The sequence below is a fragment of the Ovis canadensis genome, chromosome 16 (assembly GCF_042477335.2).
Source record: "Ovis canadensis isolate MfBH-ARS-UI-01 breed Bighorn chromosome 16, ARS-UI_OviCan_v2, whole genome shotgun sequence".
Taxonomy (NCBI): domain Eukaryota; kingdom Metazoa; phylum Chordata; class Mammalia; order Artiodactyla; family Bovidae; genus Ovis; species Ovis canadensis.
The window spans coordinates 26,525,366-26,552,354 of NC_091260.1; the positions used below are offsets into that span (position 1 = coordinate 26,525,366).

The window sequence follows — 26,989 nt, forward strand, 5'->3', positions numbered from 1 at the left end:
TGTAACAGTAAGAAATATATACTATAGTTCACAACCTCAATAAACTTACTATCTGGGGTATAAATGATTTCATACATGTATGGAATTGTTTTCACCTATTCTGATAATAAAAATGAGCAGCATAGTTAACCAAAAAAGAAACACCACACAAATCCAGAAATTTTCCCAAGGTCAGCTTTCCCCTTTCTAATATCATTTCAAAGAACTATATATGAATAGTGAATTCTCAATACGTGAGATGGTTTTGCAACAACTATATAAACAAATGCTAAAGCTGAAACTCCAGTACTTTGGCAACCTCATGCGAAGAGTCGACTCATTGGAAAAGACTCTGATGCTAGATGGCTGGAAGGCATCACCGACTCAATGGACATGAGTTTGAGTGAACTCCGGGAGTTGGCGATAGCCAGGGAGGCCTGGCATACTGCAATTCATGGGGTCGCAAAGAGCTGGACACGACTGAGTGACTGAACTGAACTGAAATAAACAAACAGATAATATTCATAGTCCACTATAGGTAGGTAGTAATAAAAAGCACCATTTTTTAAAAGCAGTGATAAAAAGATAATAACTTAGTATGTTTACAACCCTACAGGCATGGTAGCACATGGGGCTCTATAACTTCTGCTTTAAGGTGTTTGGGTCTGAGAATCTGAATTTTTAAGATACTGTTAAACTACATGGCACTTAAGTTCTCTCCTATTTATATTCTCCTGCTTCCTTCTCATGGGGTAACTGTGACAATTAGATAATAATATGGAAACTATTTAGCATAGTAAGTAACAATTAGTAACAAATATCAGTACCATTATTATGAAACCCCAAGCTATCCTGTAAAGGGGCACGTTGCCAGTAAGTTTCATCAATGACATAAAGGTACAGACTGGATAAATAATGTGGACATAATTTATCCAGTGGAGATAATGTAGACATTTTCAGATATTTGGTGGAGAAGAGTAAGGGAAGGATAAAAGGAAGGGATAGCTACTCTGCGAGTTGTCTTTCATTTCTAAGAGTCTGAGATTCTATGTTAGGTGGGGGTGAGGTGGTATGCTAAAAAAAAAAGTTCCTTAACAGATGAAATAACAACAAGCATCTGTTATACATAAGGTACTTTGCTAGATCTGAGTACACTAACCTAATATATTTGAAATTCTCAAAATCTTTCATTAGCTTCACTGTATGTCTAGTTAGATGTATGCATGCTACATCACTTCAGTCATGTCTGACTCTTTGCAGCCCAATGGACTTGTAGCCCACCAGACTCCTCTGTCCGTGGGATTCCCCAGACAAAAATACTGGAGCGGGTCGCTGCGTCCTCCTCTAGAGGACCTTCCTGACTCAGGGATCAACTCCACATCTCTTATGTCTCCTGCACTGGCAGGTGGGTTCTTCACCACCAGTACCATCCGGGAAGCCCAGTTAGACATATAAACATGGACAAAAGTAAGGAGCTTAAAGATTGTATAGCAAACAAGTGGTAGAGAGGGAATCATAATCTAGGCTTATCTGCCTAAAAAATCCATGTCATGTAAGTAAACGTGCATGAACGAAGGAAGAGATCCATCAAGATTTTTCTTTAAAAATGAGAGACAAGGAATAGACCCTTTACAAAGACAGGTTTTAAAAATTGCTTCTGAAAAGTATTTTAAACAACATAGTAACATTTAGTGAAATTTATTTGAAAAAAAAAATTATAGATTTTATTCAGTCCATTTCTGTTTTTAGTGAGCTTTCTTTTGACATCTAACCTTTTTTGTTACTACTAAGTGCTACCACTTTGGGCTGGTTAATAGAGGTTTCAATTAATGGTGGTCGCATCTCTGCCATTTTCATCTCTTCGTCAGAAGAAAGTTCTTCAGATTCCTAATTTAAAGAAAAAAGAGAAAAATATTCACAAAAATAAATTTTGGTTTCTTTAAATGAATAAATATTAAGTTATATGAACTTCAAAGAGAAAATACTTGACACAGGCATAAAACCTTTTTACGGTAACTGAATAAAACTAGTATGTGACTTAAATTTTTCAAGACATGGCAATAAAACTATGGAAATTATTAATACTACACCAAAGTGTCTCAGGTATAAATTTTCTGTGTGGTCCTTAATTCAACTGTATTAATGATCAGTATGTAGCTGGTACTATATCAAGTGCCAGAGAAACAAAAATGAGTAAAACACAATCCCTGCAGGTGAAAAACTCAGTTTAGTGAAGATGCTCTAACAAAAACTGTATTCCTAGTTCTTAAATTTATTCCTTCAAGGATCACCAGGTTCCAAGGAATCAGAAAGACTGAGATGCTCTTCCACCAAGATAAATTAATGGCAATTTCTGCACAGTTTGAATTACTCTCCATGATTTTTTTCTCTGATATTTGGCAACTGTCCCATGCAATTTACCACTGAGTGCTATTACCACACACACAGAGACTCTGCTGTCAACAGGTATTAATAGAAAGATTTTAACATTGTATATAACAGACATAAAATCAGATCATCTGCAGTTTATTTTTAACTAATATAATGAAAATAAATAAAAGGTCTTAAAACAGTATTCTATTAAAAATACTAAGATTTCTAAGTGCTTTAAGTGTCATAATAAAATATGAACTGAAATCAGAAAACTATTTCAATAAAAAGGCCAGACAGTAAATATTTTATACTTTGCAAGCCACACATTCTGTTTCAACCAACCAATCCTGCTGCTGTGGCACAAACGTAGCCACAGACAATATGTAAGCAAATTACCATGGCTGTGTGCCAGTGAAACTAAATGTCATCTAATTTTTAATATTTCACAAAATATGCTTTTTCTTTTGACCTTTATTCAATGTTCAATAATGTAAAGCTGTTCTTAGCTTGCAAGCCATATAAAAATAGGCAGTGGGCCAGCTTGGGGAAACAGGCCATAGTCTGCCAATCCTGTTCCAGACTGTACTACTATGGAGTTAGACTGTTAAGTAGTTAAGGGAGAGAAATGTAAATTGGGTTTAGTTTTCAAGGGTAAGTTAAGAAGTAAGTAATATTCTGAGTAGAGGAAAACATGGAAATAAGAAAATGTATGGCAAGTCAGCTCCATGAAGCTGAAATTTAGGAAAAGGGACAGGAGAGACAGAAAAGGCAGACTGGATTGCATAGTAAAAGGTTATGCTCTGAGTATGAACTCAATTAAGTACATGCTGGTCATTACTGAAAGTTGCCAAGCTAGAAACTCACAAGGCAGATTATCTTTTAAAATAGTAACTCTGGTATTAAAAGTTTATGGAAAGAGAGACTGGCAGAAAGAAAACTGGGTATAGTAATAGTCCTGAACAAAAAAGACTACATCTGTCCTGCAGTGGCAGTGATAGCTAGTACAGGAAAAAAAAAAAAGAACTGGAGAGAAATTTTATTACCATTAACAGAACTTGACTGGTACAATGAATACAAAGAGTGAGGTAACAGGACAAGGAGGTTTATCTCAGCCTTTTGGTATCTGCAGCATCTAAAGTGCTGACCAGACCCTCTTCATCATGAGACTATATTATACCTGGGCTTCTGCGAACTCTAGTCTCCCAAATCTCCCACCACCTTTCTGTTTCCTTTGCTCATGTCAATTAATCTTCCTGCAGTTTGCTCATATTCTTTCCTTTCTTATTCTTTCCCCCAGCTACTGCATTTTTTCCCCAATGATTATGTTTATTTTCTTAATTAAAATTATTTATTTATTTATTTATTTTCACCATGCCCCACAGCATGTGGGATCTTAGCTGCCCAACCAATGAGCAAACCTGTGTCCCTTGAATTGGAAGCATGGAGTCTTAACCACTAGGCCACCAGGGAAGTTACAATGATTATGTTTAATGTAGATAATTCCACTAAAAAACATTCAGTGGCTCCCCAAAGACTATAGTATAGAACATTAAGTCGAGACTTCTCAGCATAGCTATCAGGAAACAATCTACTCTACTAACTTTATTTCATTAACTATACCCCCTGATATATTTGGTCAGATGGTCTGACCAATGCTCTTTCCTCCATTTCCTAAAGGCGGTTCTTTTGCTCTCATTATTCTTTTCACATTTCATTCAATTCTCCTATTTCTGTTAACTGAAATACTTCAAAATACAAGTTAAACACTTCCTTCACCTTAAAGCATCTGTGGTTCTTTATAGCCAGAAAATACCTCTTTCTAAATTTCTATAAAACTTAATACCTCCAGCAGTGTTTGAGGGAAATGTAGAATGGTGCAATCACTTTTGGAAAACTGGCAGTTTCTCAAACAGTTAAACAGAGAGTTATCATACAATCTAGCAATTCAACTCTAGAGGAAAGAGGATGCATTTTCTTTGGGTATAATCTATATCCAAGAGGAAAGGAAATATATATCCACACAAAAACTTGTATACAAATATTCAAAGGAACCTCACTCATCATTAGAGACAAAATGTGGGAATAACTCAAATGTTCATAATGGACGATGACAATGAAATACACAGACATTTAAAAAAATGGATGAAATACTGATATGTGCTACAATATGAATAATCTTGATGATATTATGTTAAATGAAAGAAACAGTTACAAAGATCACATACTGTATGATTACATTTATACGAAATGCCAAGAACAGCCAAATCCAGAGGCCAAAGACTACCAGGCGCTCAGGCCTGGGGAGGAGGATAGGGAGGTTGCAGCGAGACAACTAAGAAGCACGGCTTCCTTTTAGGGTAATACAAATGTTCTCAAAGTGTTTGTGGTGAGGGCTGCACAACTTTCACCACACTAAAAGCCACTGAACTGCACCCTTTATTTAAATGAGTGAGTTGTATAGTATATGAGTTATACCTCAATAAAGCTGCTTTAAAAAAAAAAAAAGCTTTTATTGATCCAAAGGAAAACTCTCTTTAAAAAGTCTCAGATATTCAAGAAAAAAAAATACAATGATAAATGTCTAAATAAGTAAAATTATTATTAGGTAAACCAACAGCAACTTTTTCATTTTTAAGTTACTGAGATTAAATCAATTGCTATTATAAATTTTACAGAATTAGAACTGCCACAATCTAATTTAAATAGTCAAAATTTTTATAACCTCTATACTCCAGTGTTGAAGCTTAAGTGATAAATGAGTGGTAAAACAAATATTATGAAATTCCTCAATGGCAAACTATATTAGCATATTTTCTGCTATTGGTATCCCCTACCTTTAGTTAGCAACAATGAAATGTTAAATTCTTATCATTTAACATTACTCCAGAATAATCATAAAGCCATACCTCAAAAACATCATCATGATTAACAATATGCTTCAAGTTCTCAGAGGCTTTCACATTTGCAGTCACTGGCAGATTTCCAGAACTGATCTCAGCTTCACGTTCATTGGTCTTCTGTATAGAGTTTCCTATCATAAACTTTTCTCTTTCATCAGCTTTGCTTCTTACTGGAGTGGTACTTTCAGAAGTCTAAGCAAAAGAAAAGATAAAAGAACTCACATTCTTTACACCTATTAGTGCATTAAAGTTCAGAGGAAAATTTAAAAGTATCTTCCTATTATGGGTAAATTGAAGAAGTTTTAAACACAGAAATCTGTAGCACCGAGAGAGAAAATGCTCACTGAGGGAACAGGCAGTCACAAAGGTCCATGAGCCACACTGAACTTTATAATTTAGCTAAGGTTCCGTTTCATCCTAGAAGGGGCAAAGCTGGTATTTTTGAGTGAGTCACTTGGCAATGTGCAAACTCAGGAAGGCTCCATTTTTTCCTGCTCTTTGTGGAATGAATAGAAACTTCAGTGACAGAATAAAACTTCTGTTTTTGTGATACAGATGCAGAGGGGAAAGTTCATTAAAGGAACACACAATTTAGGGATTTGTGTAGGTTTCGGAAATATCCTAGGGAAACGTCAATGATCTGTCATAGTAATTACATTTAAAATGAAAACTGGGTAGAATAGATCAATATTACCGAGGAAAAAGTATTTCTATAACCATGAACTTCTGACATTCGTTTTCTTATTCTTTGTTCAGGCAATGTTAGTTCAAAAGCTATGCTGACACTCTCCTACCCACCTGGACAGTCTGTAACCACAACTGAAGTGGTATAATAGCATTTCAGTTTGCTCACTATGACAGCTTTTAGTTCAGGTATCTGAGAACTCTGGTCACTGATATGAAGATCCGACTCACTGGAAAGATCCTGATGCCGGGAAAGACTGAAGGTAGGAGGAGAAGGGGCAGCAGAGGATGAGATGGTTAGATGGCATCATTGACTCAATGGACATGAGTCTGAGCAAACTCTGGGAGATAGTGAAGGACACGGAAGCCTGGCGTGCTGACATCCATGGGGTTCAAAGAGTCGGAGATGACCGAACAACAACAACAATCTGAGAATACTCCCCAAGTCTGGGAGTGTATTTTGGTGTATACAAAAAGGATCATTATATCAATTATCATTTAAAAATTTTAAAGAACTTGAATAGACTTTAGTCAATGTTTTTAAATTGAGCTTTCTAACCTTCACACCCACATCATTATTTGCAACTTGCTGATCTTCATGTGGTTTCAAATCTTTTCCAGAGTCTTCATTAGTCTCTTCATCTTTTAATCTATGTACAATGGTTTGAACAGTTTTGACCATATTCTTAAGCTCATCCGGGTATGGTGTTGGATATCTCTTCAAATTTCCCTCCTAGAGAAATAAAATAAGAGATAATTTTAAATTATCTCACAATTCAAAGTCCAGGTATTTCTTTTTTTTTAAATTTTTATTGGAGTATAGTTGATTTACAATGTTATTTTCTGTTGTAGAGCTAACTGAATCAGCTACACCTATACATAGATGTACTCTTTTTTAGATTTCCCATATAGGCCATTACAGAGTATTGAGTAGAGGTCCCTCTGCTATACAGAAGGTTCTTATTAGTTATCTACAGATAAATATTTCTAACATCAATCTCAAAATTTAATCTATAGTCCATCTTAATTATACTATATACCTAGCTCATAAGGTAACTGTGAAGACAGATGATAGGCTTTTGAAAGCATTTTAGATCAATAAATGTATGGTTTTATTGACAGTAAAAAAAAAAAACAACAACCAACTTCACAGTTAACAGACTTCACTGTTTTTAAAGCTTTTTTTAGTAGACTTAAATATATTCCATTTGGAGATATATGGTATGGATATTGCCAACACTGTCACTTGGCTTTGAAACAGATACATGTTTTCCAGCTAGATAATTATGCAAACAGACATAAAATTCCAACATTATGATGACTTACGTGCCAGAAACCAAACACCTCTAAGATCAGCCTAATCATCATTTTCTAGAATTCAGCCAGCTTTATTATACAAGGGAAAAATAATCACATCCATAACTAACTTGGAAATGGGTATTTGCTACTTCTATTACTACAACACAGTCTCATAAAGAAACAAAATGTTCACCTCAAAGAGTTGTTCATCCCTTTAATATATAAATAAATCATTAAAGAAAGAAAAGGGGGAAACAATAATCTGTTTTGCTCTTATATTTATGTACACTATGAAATTTGGTTTCTATTCACACAATTTTATATTATTCTCAAATACTTTCACATCATAAATGTACTGGATCAATAAAATTTCAAGCACCTTGAGGGCAAGGAATGTAACAAATACTTCTTTGTATCCCTGAAAATAGCACAGATGAGCTATATAGCACCTAATAAATGCAGGCTTCCCAGGTGGTGCTAGTGGTAAAGAACCCGCCTGCCAATGCAGGAGACAGTAGGAGACATAGGGTTGAGAGGATTCCCTGGAGGAGGGGTCCCCTGGAGGAGGGATCCCCTGGAGGTGGGGGCCCCTGGAGGTGGGATCTCCTGGCAACCCACTCCAGGATTCTTGCCGGGAGGATCCCATGGACAGAGGAGCCTGGCGGGCTTATGGTCCATGGGGTCGCAAAGAGTCAGACACGACTAAAATGATTTAGCATACATGCACCCAATAAATATCAGGAGACTTGTTTAAAATTTGAAGGAAAAAAGAATAGACTCACTCTGGGAGGTGCCTCCCTTTCATCTTTGTCTTCATCACATTCAAATGCCACTTGAGCTCGCTGTTTTCTCTGTTCCTCCCACAATGAAGGATTAAAACTTTCATTATCTGATATAAACATAACTAGAGGAAAACAGAAACAAACAAAACCCCACTGTATTTTACTATAATTATGAAAAACTATTACTTGCTCATAATTTTATGAGATGTTCATCACAATAAATCAAGACTGGTCAATGTCAGCAGCTACAAATGCTACACTAACAACTAGGCTGCATTTCTAACATTTCTTCACAACAGCAATTCACACATCTTCTCTTTCTTAAAGCTGATTTGTCTTTTTTTTTTTTTATGAAAAAGATTCCTGAAGAGAATATAATTAACACACTATAGATATGTAATTGTGTGTAGTTCCCTACAAAAAATAACAGGGCAATACACAAATCATTTCATCCAAGTTTTGGCATTCAGAAATCTTAATTCCAATATTGTTTATTATGTATTAGAGGAGGGGCATTAACACAGAAAAAAGGAAATATTTTGGTAAAAAATGACTACCCTGATGGCCCCTACTTGCATTAAACATTATACATAGTTTGACTATGTAAACAAAGTGACTGCAAGATATTCTTTATATCAAAACTAAGGAAAATTTAAAATTTAACACACTCAACACTTACATATCCTGCTATCTGATACAATATTAAAGACTTAACACCTGTCAAAGTTTTTTGCTTCCTATTAGGCAACCAAAACAAAAGGTAAGGCTTAAAAAATTAATCCATTTGACTAACATATATCACCTTATAGAAGTTTGTGCAATTAAAAAAAAAATCACAACTTATTTTCTGACCATTAAAAGAAAACAAAAGAGATTTAAAAGCACCTTTTTAGCTAATAGAAAAACGGAAAACCCAAATACAGTTTGATTATTTCCACAAAACCGGCATAATTATCATTTATTTTTAGTCCTTCTTTTGGGCTTCTTACGCTTCTTTAAGCTCATATCCACAGGAAGAATACCATGAAACTAAATACTAACAACAGGAATAAAGCTTTATTTACCTTTTTCTTTAATTACTCAGTTCAAAATTTTTTACTTGCTTTGTGTTGTTGCTTAATATTAAATGAATTACAGTGTTTGTTTGTTTGTGTAACGAGGTTCAAATTCCTGGGAAGCCTTCCTGACATACTTTTTGTGGTATACTGGGAAAGGCAAGCAGATCCAAGCAGTTTCCAACAAAGTCTACTTCCAGGATTGAGAAAGAGGATTTCCCCTCCCATCTTAGGATTGTTTTGTTACCAGAAGGATTCTTGAAGAGAATCCAATAAAACACTACAGATGTGTGACTTTGTGCAATTCCCTACAAGAAGTAACATGGTAATTATATAAATATTTCATTCAAGGTTTGGCACTCAGAACTAGTCTTCCTAATTCCAATACTGTTCATTATGTACTAGAGGTGGGGATGAGGGTTAAGACTCCCAATCATCAGCCTAGCCCAAATATCTCTAAGAGTTTTAGATTATATCAAAGCAATTTTACATCAGAATTTTTTCAGAACCCCAAGGAAAGTAAACTTTCACCATTTCTCTCACTCCTGTCAACTTCTGGTCACCTATACTTTCTACCCTTTAGTATAAACCTCACATCTTTTGAGATTCAGGGCATTAGGTAGTAATATTACTTTTTCTGCATTTTAGAGGCCACTAGATCTGATCACACTAGCATATTCATTCGGGATTCTAGCGTTTGCATAGCATGTTTCTCTCTACGTATATGTCATAAGTGAAAGTCGCTCAGTTGTGTCCGACTCTTTGCGATCCCATGGACTATACACAGTCCATGGAATTCTCTAGGCCAGAATACTGGAGTGGGTAGCCTTTCCCTTCTCCAGGGGATCTTCCCAACCCAGGGGTTGAACCCAGGTTTCCCACGCTGCAGGCAGATTCTTTACCAAATAAGGCACCAGGGAAGCCCAAGAATACTGGAGTGGGTAGCCTATCCCTTCTTCAGCGATTTTCCTGACCCAGGAATCGATCCGGGGTCTCCTGCATTGCAGGCAGATTCTTTACCAACTGAGCTATCAGGGAAGCCCTATCTACCTAAGACCTGCCAAAATCCTGAATGATGACAAATGTGTGATGACTCCAACAATACAATACAATTTCGTAATTTCTTGATGTCCTCAATTTCAATGTCCATCTGCATCTCACCCATGTGATTCAAAATCATGGTAGTACTCAAGACCTTAGCCTTGTGTAATACCTGACCACTCTACTTGTCCTTCTAAATCATTCACTTATTGTTGCTGGTAAGTGTTGAGTTCTTTAACCTCATTTCCTTTTCTTCCTGTAAAAGCATTCTTCTGCTCCCTTCTCTATTCACCTTAGATTTCATGACATATTATTTCTACCACTCTCATCTTTTCCCCCCCTTTCCTTAAGTCATACCTACCCAGTAAATCCTGTAACATGGTATTTCAATCACCTACCTTCTGTGCCCTGGAATTCAACCACAGAAAAATGATATAACCTTGTGGTTTAGAACTGCTACAAATTTATGGTATTCCTTACTCTTTGTTCCATCTTCAACACTGCTCAGGAATTCATTCCAAGACAGCCTGCTCTCCAACACAAAATCACCACCACTTACCTCAAATGCCCTCCCCCCAACCTTTACAGGTAATTTGCTCTTTGACATCACTGAGAAAGTAAATATAATAAAAACCCTCAGACCGATACTGCTCCCCAATATCCTGTTAGTTATAAATTTATTGTTATATGGATCCATTCTTTCCCCTTTTCCTGTTTAAGACTGATTCCTCTAACTAAGCTCAAGATACCACACCTTCTTTTTCAAATGTATCCATCATTATCCCCCTTTCACATCATAAGCTTCTTGAAAGTAAGTATTTAAGATTTAAATACTTAGATCTGGGACTTCCCTGGCGATCCAGTCGTTAAAAGACACTCTGCTTGCACTGCACGGGACATGGGTTCAATACCTGGTTGGGGAACAAACACCCCACGTGCCTCGAGAAGCAGCCAGGGGTGGGGCAAAGATCTTAAATACTTAGATCTAACACAATGCCTGGCACATGTGTGGTAATAAAAATAGAATGAATTAAATGTGAAGTGTCTACTCTCAAAGTATGAAAAATTCCACCTTTAGCACATTATGTTTTCTGACTCATTTACTTCTCAGACACTGTGATAAAGGAAAATGCTTCTCTTTCAGTTAAAAAGAAATTCAGCAGCCTGACCATACAAAATGTAGTTTGATTCAGTACTGTCAGTATACTAGTTATAGCGCTCTCATAATACCCATAGTGAAATACTTTACATATGAAACTCTAAGAGGACTCAGAATATTATAAACTTATACTTTTCTGTTGAAGTCTCCCCACACTAAAATGCATCTAACAAAATCAAAGGAATCATTTAAGGAAATATGGTATAGATATACCTCTAAATTCAACTATATATAACTCTGAGATGCTGCCTTATTTTCCTGTTTTCAGAGAACTTCATTAACCAATTCTCTAAATTTTCTTCAAGCTAGTAAAACTCGTTGAGACTTAAAATTCAATTCACATCTCTGTTCTACTTTATCAGTTATTAGTTTTTTTTTAAAGAAAAGAGATTCTTAAATTCCTACCATCCTCAGTTCTTGGCTGCTGAGGGAACATGTAGTTAGTAAGCACCGTTTTCTGGGTCTCTGAATCAGTCTCTTTTTGAAGAGGTATCAGGGGTTTGGACTAGGGAAAGAAAATAAATATTTAATTTTCAATAATCCTGTAGCAAATACATATTGAGCAATACTTCTGAGTGAGTACTCACCATTTTTTCTATTAAGTATTAATGTGTAGGTTACAAAAAAATTTAATATACATAATAAAACTTTAAACATTGATTTGAAACCTTGTACAAAACTAAAAAATAAAATTTAGCTTTTAATACAAGGCAAACTCATACTGTATTGCAATTATCACTGTCAATAATTTTAAAAGTTCTCATGTATTAAGTACGTTACATATATCCACAGTCCAATAATTACTTATCACAGTGATTTTAATAACACCAAAAACTAAGCCTCTTCATTTTATGTTATTTTGCCCCTACTAGCATTCCCCTTTGAGAAGATGCTTTTGCAGAAACGAGTTAAGAGGTTTAGTCTAGTTATTTGCAGGTTTATTTTAGCTGAAAACAGAGTATAAACAGTAGGCTGTAACCTTTTCTCTTCTCTATTATCCCCTGTGTCTCCTTTCTCCATTAATGCAACACCAAGTTACTCACTAGCAGAGCTGGAAACTCCAATTATTTCAGATCTCATTTCTCCCTAAGACTTTTTCCCTAACTAGTTATTAAGTGTTCTCAATTTACTTCTTAAAATAACTAATACTTTTGCCAGCCTATTGACCTAACATTCTACCAATCTAAGCCTTGGCTAACTCCAGACAAGCAGAACAATCCAATTCTCCCCTCAACCTGCCACTCCATCCATTAAGTCTTTGGACTTATTCTTGTGGAAACTGCCGCTAGCTAATGTTATACTATAATCTTACTCCCATTCAGACATTTCCTCTGTGCCCCTGTCCTTGTTCCATAGTAAAGATACTGCCCTGTGTCTCAGACATCATCAGTGAGAACTTTCTTGGCCTCCTCAGATAATAGCAATGGTAGATGTACTCCCTTCCCAAAGACAGCACTGCCCTGAAGCCTTTTCAGATACAAGTTGCTTCTTCTCCTACACTGCATAAATCCTAGTTCAGTAAGTGGAGATAGTTTACAAATGGTACAAGATCATTACTCCTCTTTCAAGTATAAACACCCCTTCTTTTGAGAAAGATTAAGCCCTGCTTCACTCAAGCTCCTTTCCTAATATGTCTCTCAATGACCTTCTAGTAGTATCCAACTACTTCGGACTCTTTTATGCCAAATCCTTCAATAGTAATGGGTAATTCTATAGATATAAAAATGACACAGCCATACTGTTAGCCCAGTGATTTCTCAGTAGATGAGGAGTGGGTTGGAAGAAGCAAAGAAGTCTACTTAGGTGGACATATCAAAATTATCTGGGAAGGACTTCCCTGGTGGCCATGTAGTTAGGATGTTGGGCTTTCACTGCTATGGTTCAATGCCAGGTTGAGAACTGAGATCATGCAAGCTGTGTGGCATGGCAAAAAAAAAAAAAAAAAAGAACACAACTAAATTTAACTACACAGGTAGTTACATAAAAGACAAAGTTAAAAAAAATTATCTGGGAGGGGGAATTTTCCAGCAGTCCAGTGGTCAGGGCTCTGGGTTTGATCCTTGGCTGGGGAACATCACATGTTATGTGATGTGACTAAATAAATAAATTTTAAAGGTAAAATTTACGTTAAAAAATTATCTGAGAGGCTTCTAAAAAACTAATCACACTCCTAAAAATGTTCAAAATTAACTGTGGCAACGATTGTCCAATTCTATGAATATATTAAAACCTCAGAATTATGCACTTTAGGTGAGCTACAGTATGTGATTTATATTTCAATAAAGGCACTCTAAGAAAACAAATCATCTTTTATTGAGAGCAGACAGAAACAGATTGAGAACTATTTATTCCCTAAATACTTAACTCTCCATTCCCTAAATACTTAACTCCAATGATCTATTTCATTTTGGATACTCATTCTACTTCTTTGTCATAATTTCTCTAATATAGCCTGTTAAATGTTCCTTCTCTGAAACCTAAAATTACTTGTTCAACAAGTATTTTCTAAGTGCCTCCTATATGCAAAGTACTATGATAGGCACTAGGTATAGAGTGGTGAGCAAGCCATCTTTACTGATTCTGTAGAGCTTACAATACATAAGAGGAGGGACAGAGACAACAAAATAAATTACAATACGATGTAAGAACTAGGTAGAGAGGGTACAGGGTGCTAAAAAAACACAAAGAAGGAGGTATTTGCTTACCACAATCTTGAGCGATGAGGAAAGCATTCCTGAAAGAAAGCCCTCCTAGATGAGGATGAATAGCCATTAACAGGTAACAAGAGGGAGGAAGAATGCTCCAAGAGCACAGAACTCATTTGGGGAAATGAGAATGAAGATGTGAGGGGGGGAGATAAAACTAGACAATAACAAGGGTAAAGGATCAGTTGAGTTATAGTGTGGTTCTGAATGAATTAGGGTGATAGAAGATTAGGGGTTGTGGCTACACTGGAGAAAGAGACCTCTCAGGAAGCTATCTCAATGATCTTAAGTCAACACTATCCAACAGAAATATGAGATAAAAAATGAGAACCATAGATAATTTACAATTTTCTGGTAGCCACATGTTTCTAAAAAGAGATTAAATTGATTTTGACAATGTATTTAATCTAAACTTCTTCAAAATAATGTCATTTTAATGTGTAATCAATAATAAAAACTCTTGATTGATTTTACACTCTTTGTTCATACAAGTGTAGAAAATTTGGTGTGTATTTTACACCGATAGCACATCTCAATTTGGACTAGTCACAATGACTACTGTTTTGGACAGTGTGGGTCTAACTGAAAGATGATGGTAGACTCTATTTAAGGGAAGAAGAGCAGGGATAAAGCAAAGCACAGAAACATCTGATATATTAATAGTTAATGGTTAAGCCTAGACAAGAGTTTGGTGATTCACTGCACTGAAGTATAGGGAGAATCAGTAGTTAAGAATTACATTCTCAGATCTCAGTCTCCAGCAAGTACTTTTTACTGACCTAGGGAACCCTGGAAAAGAAAAAGATATGAAGCAGAAGATGAAATGTTCAGCTTTAGGTTGGTTGAATTTGAGACATCTAAGGCACAGTGTTAAGCAGACAGTGAGTGTGAAGTTAAGGAAAGAGAACTGGGCTGAAGACAATTATTAAGAATAATGATGATATAGTCAGTAACTGCTATCTGTAGCTCAAATGGTAAAGAATCTGCCTGTAACGCAGGAGACCTGGGTTTGATCCCTGGGCTGGGAAGATCCTTTGGAGAAGGGAATGGCTACCCACTCTGGTGTCCTTGCCTGGAGAATCCCATGGACACATGAGCCTGGTGGGCTGCCGTCCATGGGATCACAGAGTCGAACACGACAGAGCCACTAACACTACTGAGAGAGAGTCAGTAACTGGTATAGAGAAAGTAAATAAAGCAGAGCCTAGAGCACCAGGAGGGGCTTCAACATAAAAGATACTGGCAGAAAAAAATTCCTAAAAAGGAAACTAAGGAGTGCTCAGTCAAAAGACAACCAGCAGAGCATGTAACATAGACTTCATGCAGACTCCTCACTTCATTGCTTCTACATACTTGCTCAGCAATCCCACCAAGACTGTCACTCTCTTCAGCTTTCAACTTTATCACTATCGTTCTTTCCTGTCTTCGCTTCTCTTTTCATACCTCACCTTATCTCTTTATAACCAATTTCCTGCCAATTACCAAGACCTCCTTGTTGCACTGGCCTTCTCTTGCACCTGGGCTGACAAAGTACAACCCAGAATTATTCCAATTGCATGCTTTCTCTATATCACACGGTTGAGCAAATTCGTATTAACAACAAGGTTGTGGTAAAAACTTCAACAGACTCCCAATGCTGCTTGAAAATTCTTCCAAACTTCCTAAATTGAATTTTGAAGAAGACAGTATCTTTGAAAAAATTTTTTAATAAAAATAGGATTCAAGAACTGCTTAGAGTTTGGAAAATGTTATGTTCTAAGAATTTTACCATGTACATTTTTAGCCCTTTCTCTCACAAACTTCACACCCAAGATCCCTTCAAGAATGTAAGAATACTTGCCAGAGCTTTTGATTCCATCAGCTTCCACTCCAGTTATCCATCACTCTCTAATATCCTTAATCCCAATCTCCTAGAGCCTCTTTCCAACAACTTATAAACATGCTCTCTTACCTTGCCCCTAGTTACCAATTTCTTTCTGTTCTATTCCTTTTCTCTCTTATCCAATCTTCTTAAAAGACTAATCAATAACCACAGGTTTCCATTCAGTCATTTATTTATTCCTTAAACTACTTCAATCTGGTATTTGACATATACTTCTAAAACTGCATTAGCTATAGCCAAGGTAAACTGGCAAGACAGGTGACTTGCCAAAATATACCTGATGTTTTTCAGACTTCATTTGAACTAACCTCTCATTCGCATTTACCCTGTTGCAGCTCCTTTCCTCAGGACAGCTGTTTCGTCCTCATCTTAAAACCACTGTCATACAGTTCTCCTTCTCCCTCTGTAGCCACTCCTTCGAAGCCCAGTAACTTGTTTGTCACTTAAATGTTGGTATTCCACAGGATTAACCCATCCCTAACATTAAAAAGAGAAGGAAATGGCAACCCACTCCAGTATTCTTGCCTGGAGAATCCCAGAGACAGAGGAGCCTGGTGGACTTCTGTCTATGGGGTCACACAGAGTCGGACACGACTAAAGTGACTTAGCAGCAGCAGCAACATTAAAAAATTAATCTGACAACAATCCCCTTTGAGAAAATAATAAAAAGCTATGAAACCACTCCCAAGAAAAAGTGATTAAGATGATGGGCTGATATCTCTTCTCACGCTACAATTCTTCTATGAATCTTACAAATAAAAGGAATAAATATATAGCAGTACTGTGAAAAAAGAAATTAGGTCTTCAAGAGCAATTTTAAGAAATCCTTGGAGGTTAAAAATTAAAAGAATGGAGAAATCAAGAGCACAGAAACCTTAGTTTAAAACAAGGTGGCAGGTAGTGGTTCAAGGTCACTCGAATTGTTCTCTGAGTGTCAACTCAATATACCAAAGGTACTTCAAACCCAATAAACCTAACTAGAACTTAATACATTTATATAAACACATTTCCTTCTCTTGTGGTTCTCCGTTATGGAATCAACATCCACCTAGTCACTCAGGGTACACCTCTGAGGCTGATCTTTGCCTTTACTCCTTTTCTTCTCACATACGTGCATTTTCTACGCATTCTATTGATGTGATGTTTAAAGTTATGTCCTAAATAACAGTCTTTTCACTGGCTCTGTCATCACCACTTTACTTCAGCCAACATTTTCTGTTGACCTGAGTATGGCAATGGTCTTCAGTAGGCCTTCCAATTGGCATCAGCCCTGCTAAATCCATCTTCCATAATGCAGACCCCAAAGCCTTTCTACTAGGTCCATCTGACCATACCACTTGCCTGCCTATGTGTTATACAGGTTCCTTATCTCCTACAGTAGTGCTGGCATGTATCCCAGGATCACTTCTCTTAAACCGATTATATACATGAATAATTGATTATGACTATAATGATCAAACATTTAATTTGCCTGGGACATTCCTATTTTTACACTTACTATTCATTCTGACAATTATCATAGAGGACCCTTTCACTATCAAGTGTCCTAGTAAAGCTGATAAATCACACTGAACCTAAGCACAATTTTCCTCTGAGCCTAAATATGGCTTTAGAATCCTTTTAAAAATTATAATTTATCAAAGTTGACATGTAAAATTTAAAAAATCTGTTTGTCATCCTTGATATATAATGCAAGTCCCTTTGTATGGCATATAAGATCCTCCATGACCTGGTCTGTGTCTACCTCTGGGGCCTCATGTCCAACTCTTCCACCTTACACGTTATGCTCTAGTCATAAAACCACTTGTACAGACACTGATTACACTGCTTGACTAATAAGTGCTTAGGCTGCTGATATCCCTTCTAAGCAGAACACTCTTCCTCTTTCGTCGTTTAATACTATTACTCTCTTGAGAAGATTTATTCCTCTTTTAGGCACAGCAGGCATTTCCTCCTCTGGGAAACTGGCCTTTATAGCCCCAAGTGATGCACCCCTTTTCTGATCCTGAAGCCTATCAAGTTTTTCACCATGCTGTATTAAAACAACTTTCTTAATATCTGTATTTGGCCCATCTTAGTTTGCCTGGCATAGAGTAGTTGTTCAATAAATGGTTCCTGAATAAGAATGACAAAATGAATGAGGGATGAATGACCAACTGTTCTGCTTGGACCTTCTAGAGACTTATGAAAGATTATGTTACTGCAGGTACTGCCTACACGTTTATTTTCTTCATGGTCAGTGAAACGTCCAGAAGCAATTTATTTTCATATTTTATAATCAAACTACTTTCACATATTTTTCTCCCCTACATTTCATCCTTTTATATGGAAATGAGTACCTCATACTGTAAGGGAGGTTTTATAGCCACATCACATATGTTTTACTATTTATTACTTTTCTACACTAGGGAAAACAAAGCCCCATATCATCATAATTTTTACTTTAAAGTAATTCACAAATGAAGTGCAAGAAGAGGTGAATGAGAGAACACTGTACAGACATTAGGCTATTAATTTCACCTTAATAAGTCATCTGGTATAATTTTCTGGCACAGATTTATCCACAGCAGTTCTAATATACTAACAGTTCAGAGTCCTCAAGACCAAGAGCCACGTCTCATTCATATTGTTGTAATAGGTACTTGAGTCAGAGCCCAGGAGATGTTTAAACATTTTGTGAATCCAGCAGCTAAACTTCATATCAGACTTAAACTGTAAATATTCAAGTAAGAGAGATATACATATATATATACACACACAGGTATATATACATGAACTGACACATTTAATAGATGTAGTAATCACTTGTGTTCAAGTTCTAATGAAAACAAAAGTATCATCATTTTAATACTTCTTTCTCTAATTCATAGAACAAATAGATATAGAGGCTGATTCGTAAATGTGAGGCGAAAAGCAAAGGAGAAAAAGAAAGATATAAGCATCTGAATGCAGAATTCAAGAGAATAGCAAAAAGAGATAAGAAAGCCTTCTTCAGCGATCAATGCAAAGAAACAGAGGAAAAGAACAGAATGGGAAAGACTAGAGATCTCTTCAAGAAAATTAAAGATACCAAGGGAATATTTCATGCAAAGATGGGCTCGATAAAGGACAGAAATGGTATGGACCTAACAGAAGCAGAAGATATTAAGAAGAGGTGGCAAGAATACACGGAAGAACTGTACAAAAAACATCTTCACGACCCAGATAATCATGATGATGTGATCACTAATCTAGAGCAAGACATCTTAGAAAGTGAAGTCAAGTGGGCCTTAGAAACCATCACTATGAACAAAGCTAGTGGAGGTGATGGAATTCCAGTTGAGCTGTTTCAAATCCTGAAAGATGATGCTGTGAAAGTGCTGCACTAATATGCCAGCAAATTTGGAAAACTCAGCAGTGGCCACAGGACTGGGAAAGGTCAGTTTTCATTCCAATTCCAAAGAAAGGCAATGCCAAAGAATGCTCAAACTACCGCACAATTGCACTCATCTCACATACTAGTAAAGTAATGCTCAAAATTCTCCAAGCCAGGCTTCAGCTATACGTGAACTGTGAACTCCCTGACGTTCAAGCTGGTTTTGGAAAAAGCAGAGGAACCAGAGATCAAATTGCCAACATCTGCTGGATCATGGAAAAAGCAAGAGAGTTCCAGAAAAACATCTATTTCTGCTTTATTGACTATGCCAAAGCCTTTGACTGTGTGGATCACAATAAACTGTGGAAAATTCTGAAAGAGATGGGAATACCAGACAATCTGACCTGCCTCTTGAGAAATCTGTATGCAGGTCAGGAAGCAACAGTTAGAACTGGACATGGAACAACAGACTGGTTCCAAATAGAAAAAGGAGTACGTCAAGGCTGTATATTGTCACCCTGCTTATTTAACTTATATGCAGAGTACATCATGAGAAATGCTGGGCTGAAGAAACACAAGCTGGAATCAAGATTGCCGGGAGAAATATCAATAACCTCAGATATGCAGATGACACCACCCTTATGGCAGAAAGTGAAGAGGAACTGAAAAGCCTCTTGATGAAAGTGAAAGAGGAGAGTGAAAAAGTTGGCCTAAAGCTCAACATTCAGAAAACGAAGATCATGGCATCCATCCCATCACTTCATGGGAAATAGATGGGGAAACAGTGGAAACAGTGTCAGACTTTATTTTAGGGGGCTCCAAAATCACTGCAGATGGTGACTGCAGCCATGAAATTAAAAGACGCTTGCTCCTTGGAAGAAAAGTTATGACCAACCTAGATAGTATATGCAAAAGCAGAGACATTACTTTGCCGACTAAGGTCCATCTAGTCAAGGCTATGGTTTTTCCTGTGGTCATGTATGGATGTGAGAGTTGGACTGTGAAGAAGGCTAAGCGCCGAAGAATTGATGCTTTTGAACTGTGGTGTTGGAGAAGACTCTTGAGAGTCCCTTGGACTGCAAGGAGATCCAACCAGTTTATTCTGAAGGAGATCAACCCTGGGATTTCTTTGGAAGGAATGATGCTAAAGCTGAAACTCCAGTACTTTGACCACCTCATGTGAAGAGTTGATTCATTGGAAAAGACTCTGATGCTGGGAGGGATTGGGGGCAGGAGGAGAAGGGGACGACCGAGGATGAGATGGCTGGATGGCATTACTGACTCGATGGACGTTGAGTCTGAGTGAACTCCGGGAGATGGTGATGAACAGGGAGGCCTGGCGTGCTGCAATTCATGGGGTTGCAAAGAGTCAGACACGACTGAGCGACTGAACTGAACTGATCAACTTAAGGTTTTTAAGATATTATTAAGAGTTAGGGGGAAAGGGTTTCTTAGTTAAGAAGTTTAGAGAATTCTGAAACAAGAGGGTTTCTTTACTATCAGAACACATCAGGGTTGCTAACATAATCCAAAAGAGGGATATAACATGTCTCCCAAGCAAATTTGATGATGGAATTTAGGACTATCACATGAGACTTGTGTATCTAAGCCTTGTGTTTTCCATGGGTAAACACAGCTTTAGATAAATCATAAAGTATTGCTCAAACACTAAGCATTAACTTATTAAAGGAATCAGTAAATTTTATATATTGTTTAAAAACATTTACTAGTAAGAAATACTTGAGAATAGATACAGAAAAAATGGATTCCTCATAATTACAGATGAGATAGTCCTTATTCTTTTCTTTTTGTTCAGGACCTACAATCCATTACTATGGTGACATTATACAAGAGATTTCTTATCCACTAAAACAAGCTTAACAGTGCACACAATGAAATTTAGCTAGGCTACTAAGATATGTTCATTGCCCCAGCCTTCTTTCTTTCCATGCACTATAATACACTTAAATCAAACTTTAACCCCCACCATTCCACTAAAACTATTACTCTTCAACATCAGTAATTACTTCTATATTAATAAACCCAATGGCCAATTAGCAGTCCTCATATACCTAATTCATCAACATCTGACTTAGTTGATCTTTCCTGAAGCACTTTCTTCATATGTCTCTCTAGATAACATTCTCTTGTTGGCTGTTGCTCTTTATTTTCTTTCTGGGATCCCTTTCTGAGTTCAATGTTTGATCTTCTTGTCTATCTTTTCTCTCTAGTAATTAAATGTACTTCCACAGTATAAAATTCCCTTTGCATAATGCTGACTCCCAAATTTTATCTCCAGCCAATACCTCACTTGCAATTATAGATACTCAACTGATGACTTGACATTCATAAAATCAAACTATTAAGTTTATCCCCAAACTTACTCCTCTCCCATCTTTCCTATCTCAGAAAATGGCAACTCCAATATTGTACTTCCTTAGGTTAAAAACCTAAAAGTTGTAGTTGTTTCAGTTCTTTCTCTGAATTTCCACATTTAGTTCATCAGTAAGTCCCTCTGACAATAGCTTTCTTAAAAATGCATCCCAAATTGAAGCTCTCCTCACAATCTCCACTCTTATCGTATTATGTAAAATCCAGCAACATGTCCTTCTAAAAACTGCAACAGCTTTCTTACTTAACTTTTGCTTCCAATAGAGAATATCCCATCCTCACCCTCAGCAGCCACAGTCCATTCTCCACAAAGCAGCCAGAATGATCTTTCAAAAATGTAAACCATATCTCATTATTTCCTGGAATGAAATACTTCAACAGATTTCTTTCTACCTCAGAGTAAAACCCCAAGGGATTAGTATGGTCTACAAGGTCCCAGATGATCTAGTCTCAGTTTTCCTCTTTTGATCTGATTGTATATGTTTTCTCCCTTGCTTACTACATTCCAGTCCTCTGGGCTTTCATCTGTTCCTCAGTCACACTGAGCTCATTCCAGTATTGGGATCTTTATTCTTAGTATTCTTTAAATGCACCCCTCACTCAACTCACATCATGGCTCACTCTTAATTTCATTTGAGAAACTGCTCTACTGTTCCCTTCTTCAGACAGGTATTTCCTAAATCACTCAATTTAAAATAGTATATTTACTCCAACCCTGCTGCTGTTCCAACGCCTAGCAAACTCTTTCTCTGTAGTTCTGAAACATTATTACTTAGTTATTAATTTATCTCGAGTGTCTCCCATGAGAATGTAAACTCAATGAGAACCTAAGAAGATTCTGTCTGCTTCATCAGTATAACTCCGGCTCCCAGGGTCATTCACGTTCTACTATAAGCTTTCAATAAATGTCTGCCAAAGAAAAGTTCAAGGAACAACTCTTAATTCCTTAGAAATACCTGTCTAAGGTTTGTCAAGTGTTTGATTAGAAACATAAATTATCAAATGTATACAGATATAAACCACAGAGAGTTTCTATAAAAACATTAAAAATTTAGGGAAGATTCTGTCCTAATCTATCTTCTTGCAAATTTATGAGGTCAGGCCAAAAAGGACTTCATGCATCTACACATATTTCACAAAAATGATCTGTATCTGTATGTTTTTACATGTGTATCATATTAGAACTACTCTTAAATAGTCCTAAATAAATTAGAATGCATAATCAATTTACAAAATCAGAATGCCTACCTGATTATCTGAGAGCCACATAGCAGTCAATTGCTGTAGCTTTGTAAAGCTAAAGGGCAAATTTTTTAATCTGTGGGAAAAAAAATGCAAACAAAAATTAAACTTTAAAAATGAGAAATGTTAAAATGAGAACTGGATCTAATGGTCTTCTAAATAATGTTATGTTATTGCATATGAAAATAGGAGAAAAATATGTAATTCAGGAGAAAATCAATTGTAGGTCTTTGAACAGGACGTAAGAAATAATACTATCCCGTTTTATAGGAATTAATTTTAAAAATACAAATCTTCCATTGAATCAATTTGGTTGGGGGGAAAATTGGATAATTTAATAACCTCAAAAAAATTACCTAGGAAAATCTAGCAACTATCCATACTTTAGTGCAAAGGCAAGGACAAATTAAACAATGTTTTATAAAATTGCTTTGGATGTTTTATTTGCATTTAGAGAGAACAAACTGTTATAGGAACCACTCTTAATCAGAGTTTGTTATGTTATAAATATTGCACTCTTTTTATTTCACTGTGAGCCAGCACTTTCATACTCAAGACTATTTTAACATTATAATGAGTGAAAATTAAGTAACAGAGATATTTAGTACAATGCTACTTGAAAGAGGAACCTATTTAAAACAAAATGACTACTTAAACTTTCCATCTTATGTTTATCTATTCTTCTATGCCTAATTTCAAAGGAACCTAAGGAATTTAGGTCTCTGAAACTCAAGGTGTTGGAACTTAGGGCTCTAGTTTTAGGGTATAAAGTATGAGCTGAAAGAATTTAATTTTAAAAGGGATTTAGTTTGAAACCACACTGCATAGCTATAATTAACAATTTAAAAGGAGGAAGGTGTGAACAGTCTGAATACCCTACTCAGAAAACCGAGTTTACACTAAAAGCTCTATTTTATAAGCAATGTGAATCATCTTAAATCTGAGTCTTAATTTTTTTCCCTCCATAAAATAGGAATACCTGTTTTATTATTAGGGTTATTTTGAATACTTTTAAGATACAACAAAAACAAAATGTAAAAATGCTCTACAAATATTCTTTTATCACTATTAGTCTCTTTACACCAGAAAAAATTATAGACATTTGTTCTTAACTTAAACATTGCTTCAATTTAGCATCCCTAGTGATCTATTTGCTTTGTACCTTGGCTGTGTTGTCCAAATTATTTGAGTGGGTGTCTAATCACATGTCTGCCCAGATGAATACAAGGAGTAGGTAAGATTAAAAGCTGCTTTATTCAACAGCCGTATTAGAGCAAAAATCTGACTTTAGGAATAAAAACTGCTATCATAAGAAGATAATTAAGACTATACAGCAAAAGTCAACATAAAATAAACCATAACAACCACTGTATGATAATTAATACCAGGTAAAATTATTCTTTCAAATAAAAATTCTACACAAAACCCAAAACTATATATGCAAAGAAAAACATGTATTAGATTTTCTACCACATATAATGGAACTTTAATTTCATCCAATAGATGTCTTCTATAAGCCAAATGATGAATTATACTGTTACAAACCTATTGTCACTCAAGTTGATGACTTTTAATTTTTGCATATCACCCATTTCCTCTGGAAGTGTCTCGAGTTTATTAGAATGGAGAAATAGCACAGTTATATTTTTCCAATTTCCAATCTGAAAGAGAAACAGAGAATTATGGATTAAAACTTTAGCCTACTGCTTAATAAATGTAACTGAAGTATCATTTTCAAAAGTAATAAAAGTACTCTTCTCATGTATAAAAGTAATTACTTTTTTCCTTTTCAATTATTAACTTTCACATATGAATAAAAGTATTAGCAAATCAATATAACTAATTATTATCCAGAAAATACATAACTTAGTTACATAATTATCTCTGAAAGAAACTAAAGAAAACCACACTGGACACCTATAATTAATAATTAGAAAAAATAAAAATTCAAAATAAAATTTAAATACAGTACCTCTGGGGGTAACTGTTGTAAGTAATTATGATCCGCAGCAAAGGTTCTTACATTAGTAAGCTGCCCAATAGATGAAGGCAAAGCTTCAAGTTCATTGACGCTACAATCCAGTTCTTCTATTGATACTAACCTTTAATTAAAAAAGAAAACACATATTTTAACAAAAAATTTCCTGTATATAATCCAAAACTCAAGAACATATGACCATTTGAACTTGACTTTAACAAACCTACAAAAAAATCTATTTCTACTAAGCTAAAGTTCACCTGTAGAAAAACTGGCCTATCTTGATTATAAATAAATCCAACCTGCAGCCAATTGCTTATTTAAATGCTTTTAGAATCTCCTATTGATGTTAACAATTATCTGAAAAATTATATAGGATGCTGAACTGAAAGAAAAATCTTCTAGTTCTTTTAATACACAAAAATCTTACCCTCCTATAGAGTCTGGTAGATACATTAACTGATTTTCATCTATTTTAAGAGTTGTTACATTCTTCAATGAACCTATTAAGGGAAGAAATAATATACAATTTTTCATCTTGAATTAGAAGTCAATCAACAGTCAAGTGAGCACATATTACATTTGACATGAATCATAAAGAACTTTTAAAAAGCCAAGCTATCTCATAGAGACACCACCCCAACCCTACCATCTCTCCATGCCCTTACCCTGTATTTACAATTTTCACATACATATTACCTCTTAACATTAGTGTATATTTACCCATTTAGGCCTCACTAAAATGTACGCTTCATAAGAGTATGTACTTTTTGTCTCCTTTGCTCACTGTTGTAGCCATGCTCCTTGAAACAATTCTGTGACATCACAGTGAAGATACACAGCACAAACTTATGGTATCAAAGGATTAAAGATGTGGTAGTCCAAAGGTAGTTTTTTCTTAAGAGTATAACAAGCTATTCTACATACTGTAAGTATACTAAATACTAAAACAATAAAAATGGAGTTTAAAGTAAAAAGCATTGGAAAAATTACAGTAGAATCTGCAAAACACAACCTGAGCTTATAGCTTATATACAATTATGTAATTCAATTGAAAAATACGTAAAAATATTTCTGATTTTTATATTCAAACATCATGGAGATGCTAATATGTAAGTTTTTGGATTTTGATAGTTCAATTCCCTTGATGCACCACCAGATAAGTAACTACATAAATACAGTTGACCCTTGAACAACACAGGTTTGAAGTGTATGGATCCACCTGCATGTATGTGAACTTCTCAATTTACTACTACAGTACTACATGACCCACAGTTGGCTGAATACACAGAGGCAGAACCATGGAGAGGGAGGAAATAAATGTGAATACAAAAGTACATCTATAAATTATATGAGATTTCCCACTGCAGGTTGGCCCCCTAACGACCGTCATTGCTGAAGGGTCAACCGTATAATTTTCAAAGGATTTTGCTCATACAGCTGTCTTCTTGTTAAGTCTAAAATGAAGTTAAGATAGGAAAAAGTTACTAGGTAAGGGCCATGATCAAAAATTAAAGTGATTTTGGGTAAATTAATCTTTTAAAGGATTCAAACTTTATTACAGTGACAAAAAATGACATTTCCTTAAAGAAAACCAGTAATGCCAACAAATGAGTAAACTGAGTCACAGATCACAACAGGAAAAATTCAAATAGGATCTGTGACTTCAGAATACAGTAAAACTATCTTATAAGTAAAATTTGATATATGGAAGCTTTGAATCAAGCAATGGCAATAAGTTTCTCAGATTGTATACTAGTAAATTTTAATCACATGAATTAGAAATCAATACAAACCAATAGTCTCCGGCAGTTGTTGAAGTGAATTGCTTGATAATAGAAGATCTTGAAGGTTTTCACATCCTGAAATTCCTTCTTCAACCATCTCAATATTATTTTTAGAAATATCCAAATATGTGAGCTGTTTCAAACTACCAATAAACTGTAAGTTTAAAAAAAAACGAAATCTAAGGACTCTGTCAATAGCAGTTTGTGAAAAGTTTAGATAAGAAACTTAGTGACAAACTGTAATTTATAATTAAATGTTTATATGAGAGGTTCATAATTTTTAATGCCATTAGTTAGATATAGTCAGTAAAAGCTAAGAGCTCCTACTATTTTCGCCTAGCAGAGTGACAAGTACATAAGTTTCTTTGGGAATTTAG

General features: G+C 35.7%; 1 protein-coding gene across 15 annotated transcripts in view; it reads right to left on the reverse strand.

Annotated features, from left to right (window-relative positions):
- Positions 1-26,989, reverse strand: part of ERBIN (erbb2 interacting protein) — a 128,139-nt gene that overhangs the window by 21,791 nt on the left and 79,359 nt on the right. For 11 of the 15 annotated variants that reach the window (XM_069556285.1, XM_069556284.1, XM_069556281.1 and 8 more), the window contains exons 10-19: positions 26,622-26,766; positions 25,256-25,328; positions 24,820-24,949; positions 24,393-24,508; positions 22,854-22,923; positions 11,678-11,777; positions 8,018-8,139; positions 6,496-6,669; positions 5,259-5,444; positions 1,752-1,866 (exon numbers count right to left, since the gene is read on the reverse strand). In XM_069556285.1, coding sequence (XP_069412386.1) covers positions 1,752-1,866; positions 5,259-5,444; positions 6,496-6,669; positions 8,018-8,139; positions 11,678-11,777; positions 22,854-22,923; positions 24,393-24,508; positions 24,820-24,949; positions 25,256-25,328; positions 26,622-26,766 — 1,231 coding nt within the window. The remainder of the gene's footprint in view (positions 1-1,751; positions 1,867-5,258; positions 5,445-6,495; positions 6,670-8,017; positions 8,140-11,677; positions 11,778-22,853; positions 22,924-24,392; positions 24,509-24,819; positions 24,950-25,255; positions 25,329-26,621; positions 26,767-26,989) is intronic. The other 4 variants (XM_069556282.1, XM_069556279.1, XM_069556276.1 and 1 more) reach the window with 1 other exon arrangement.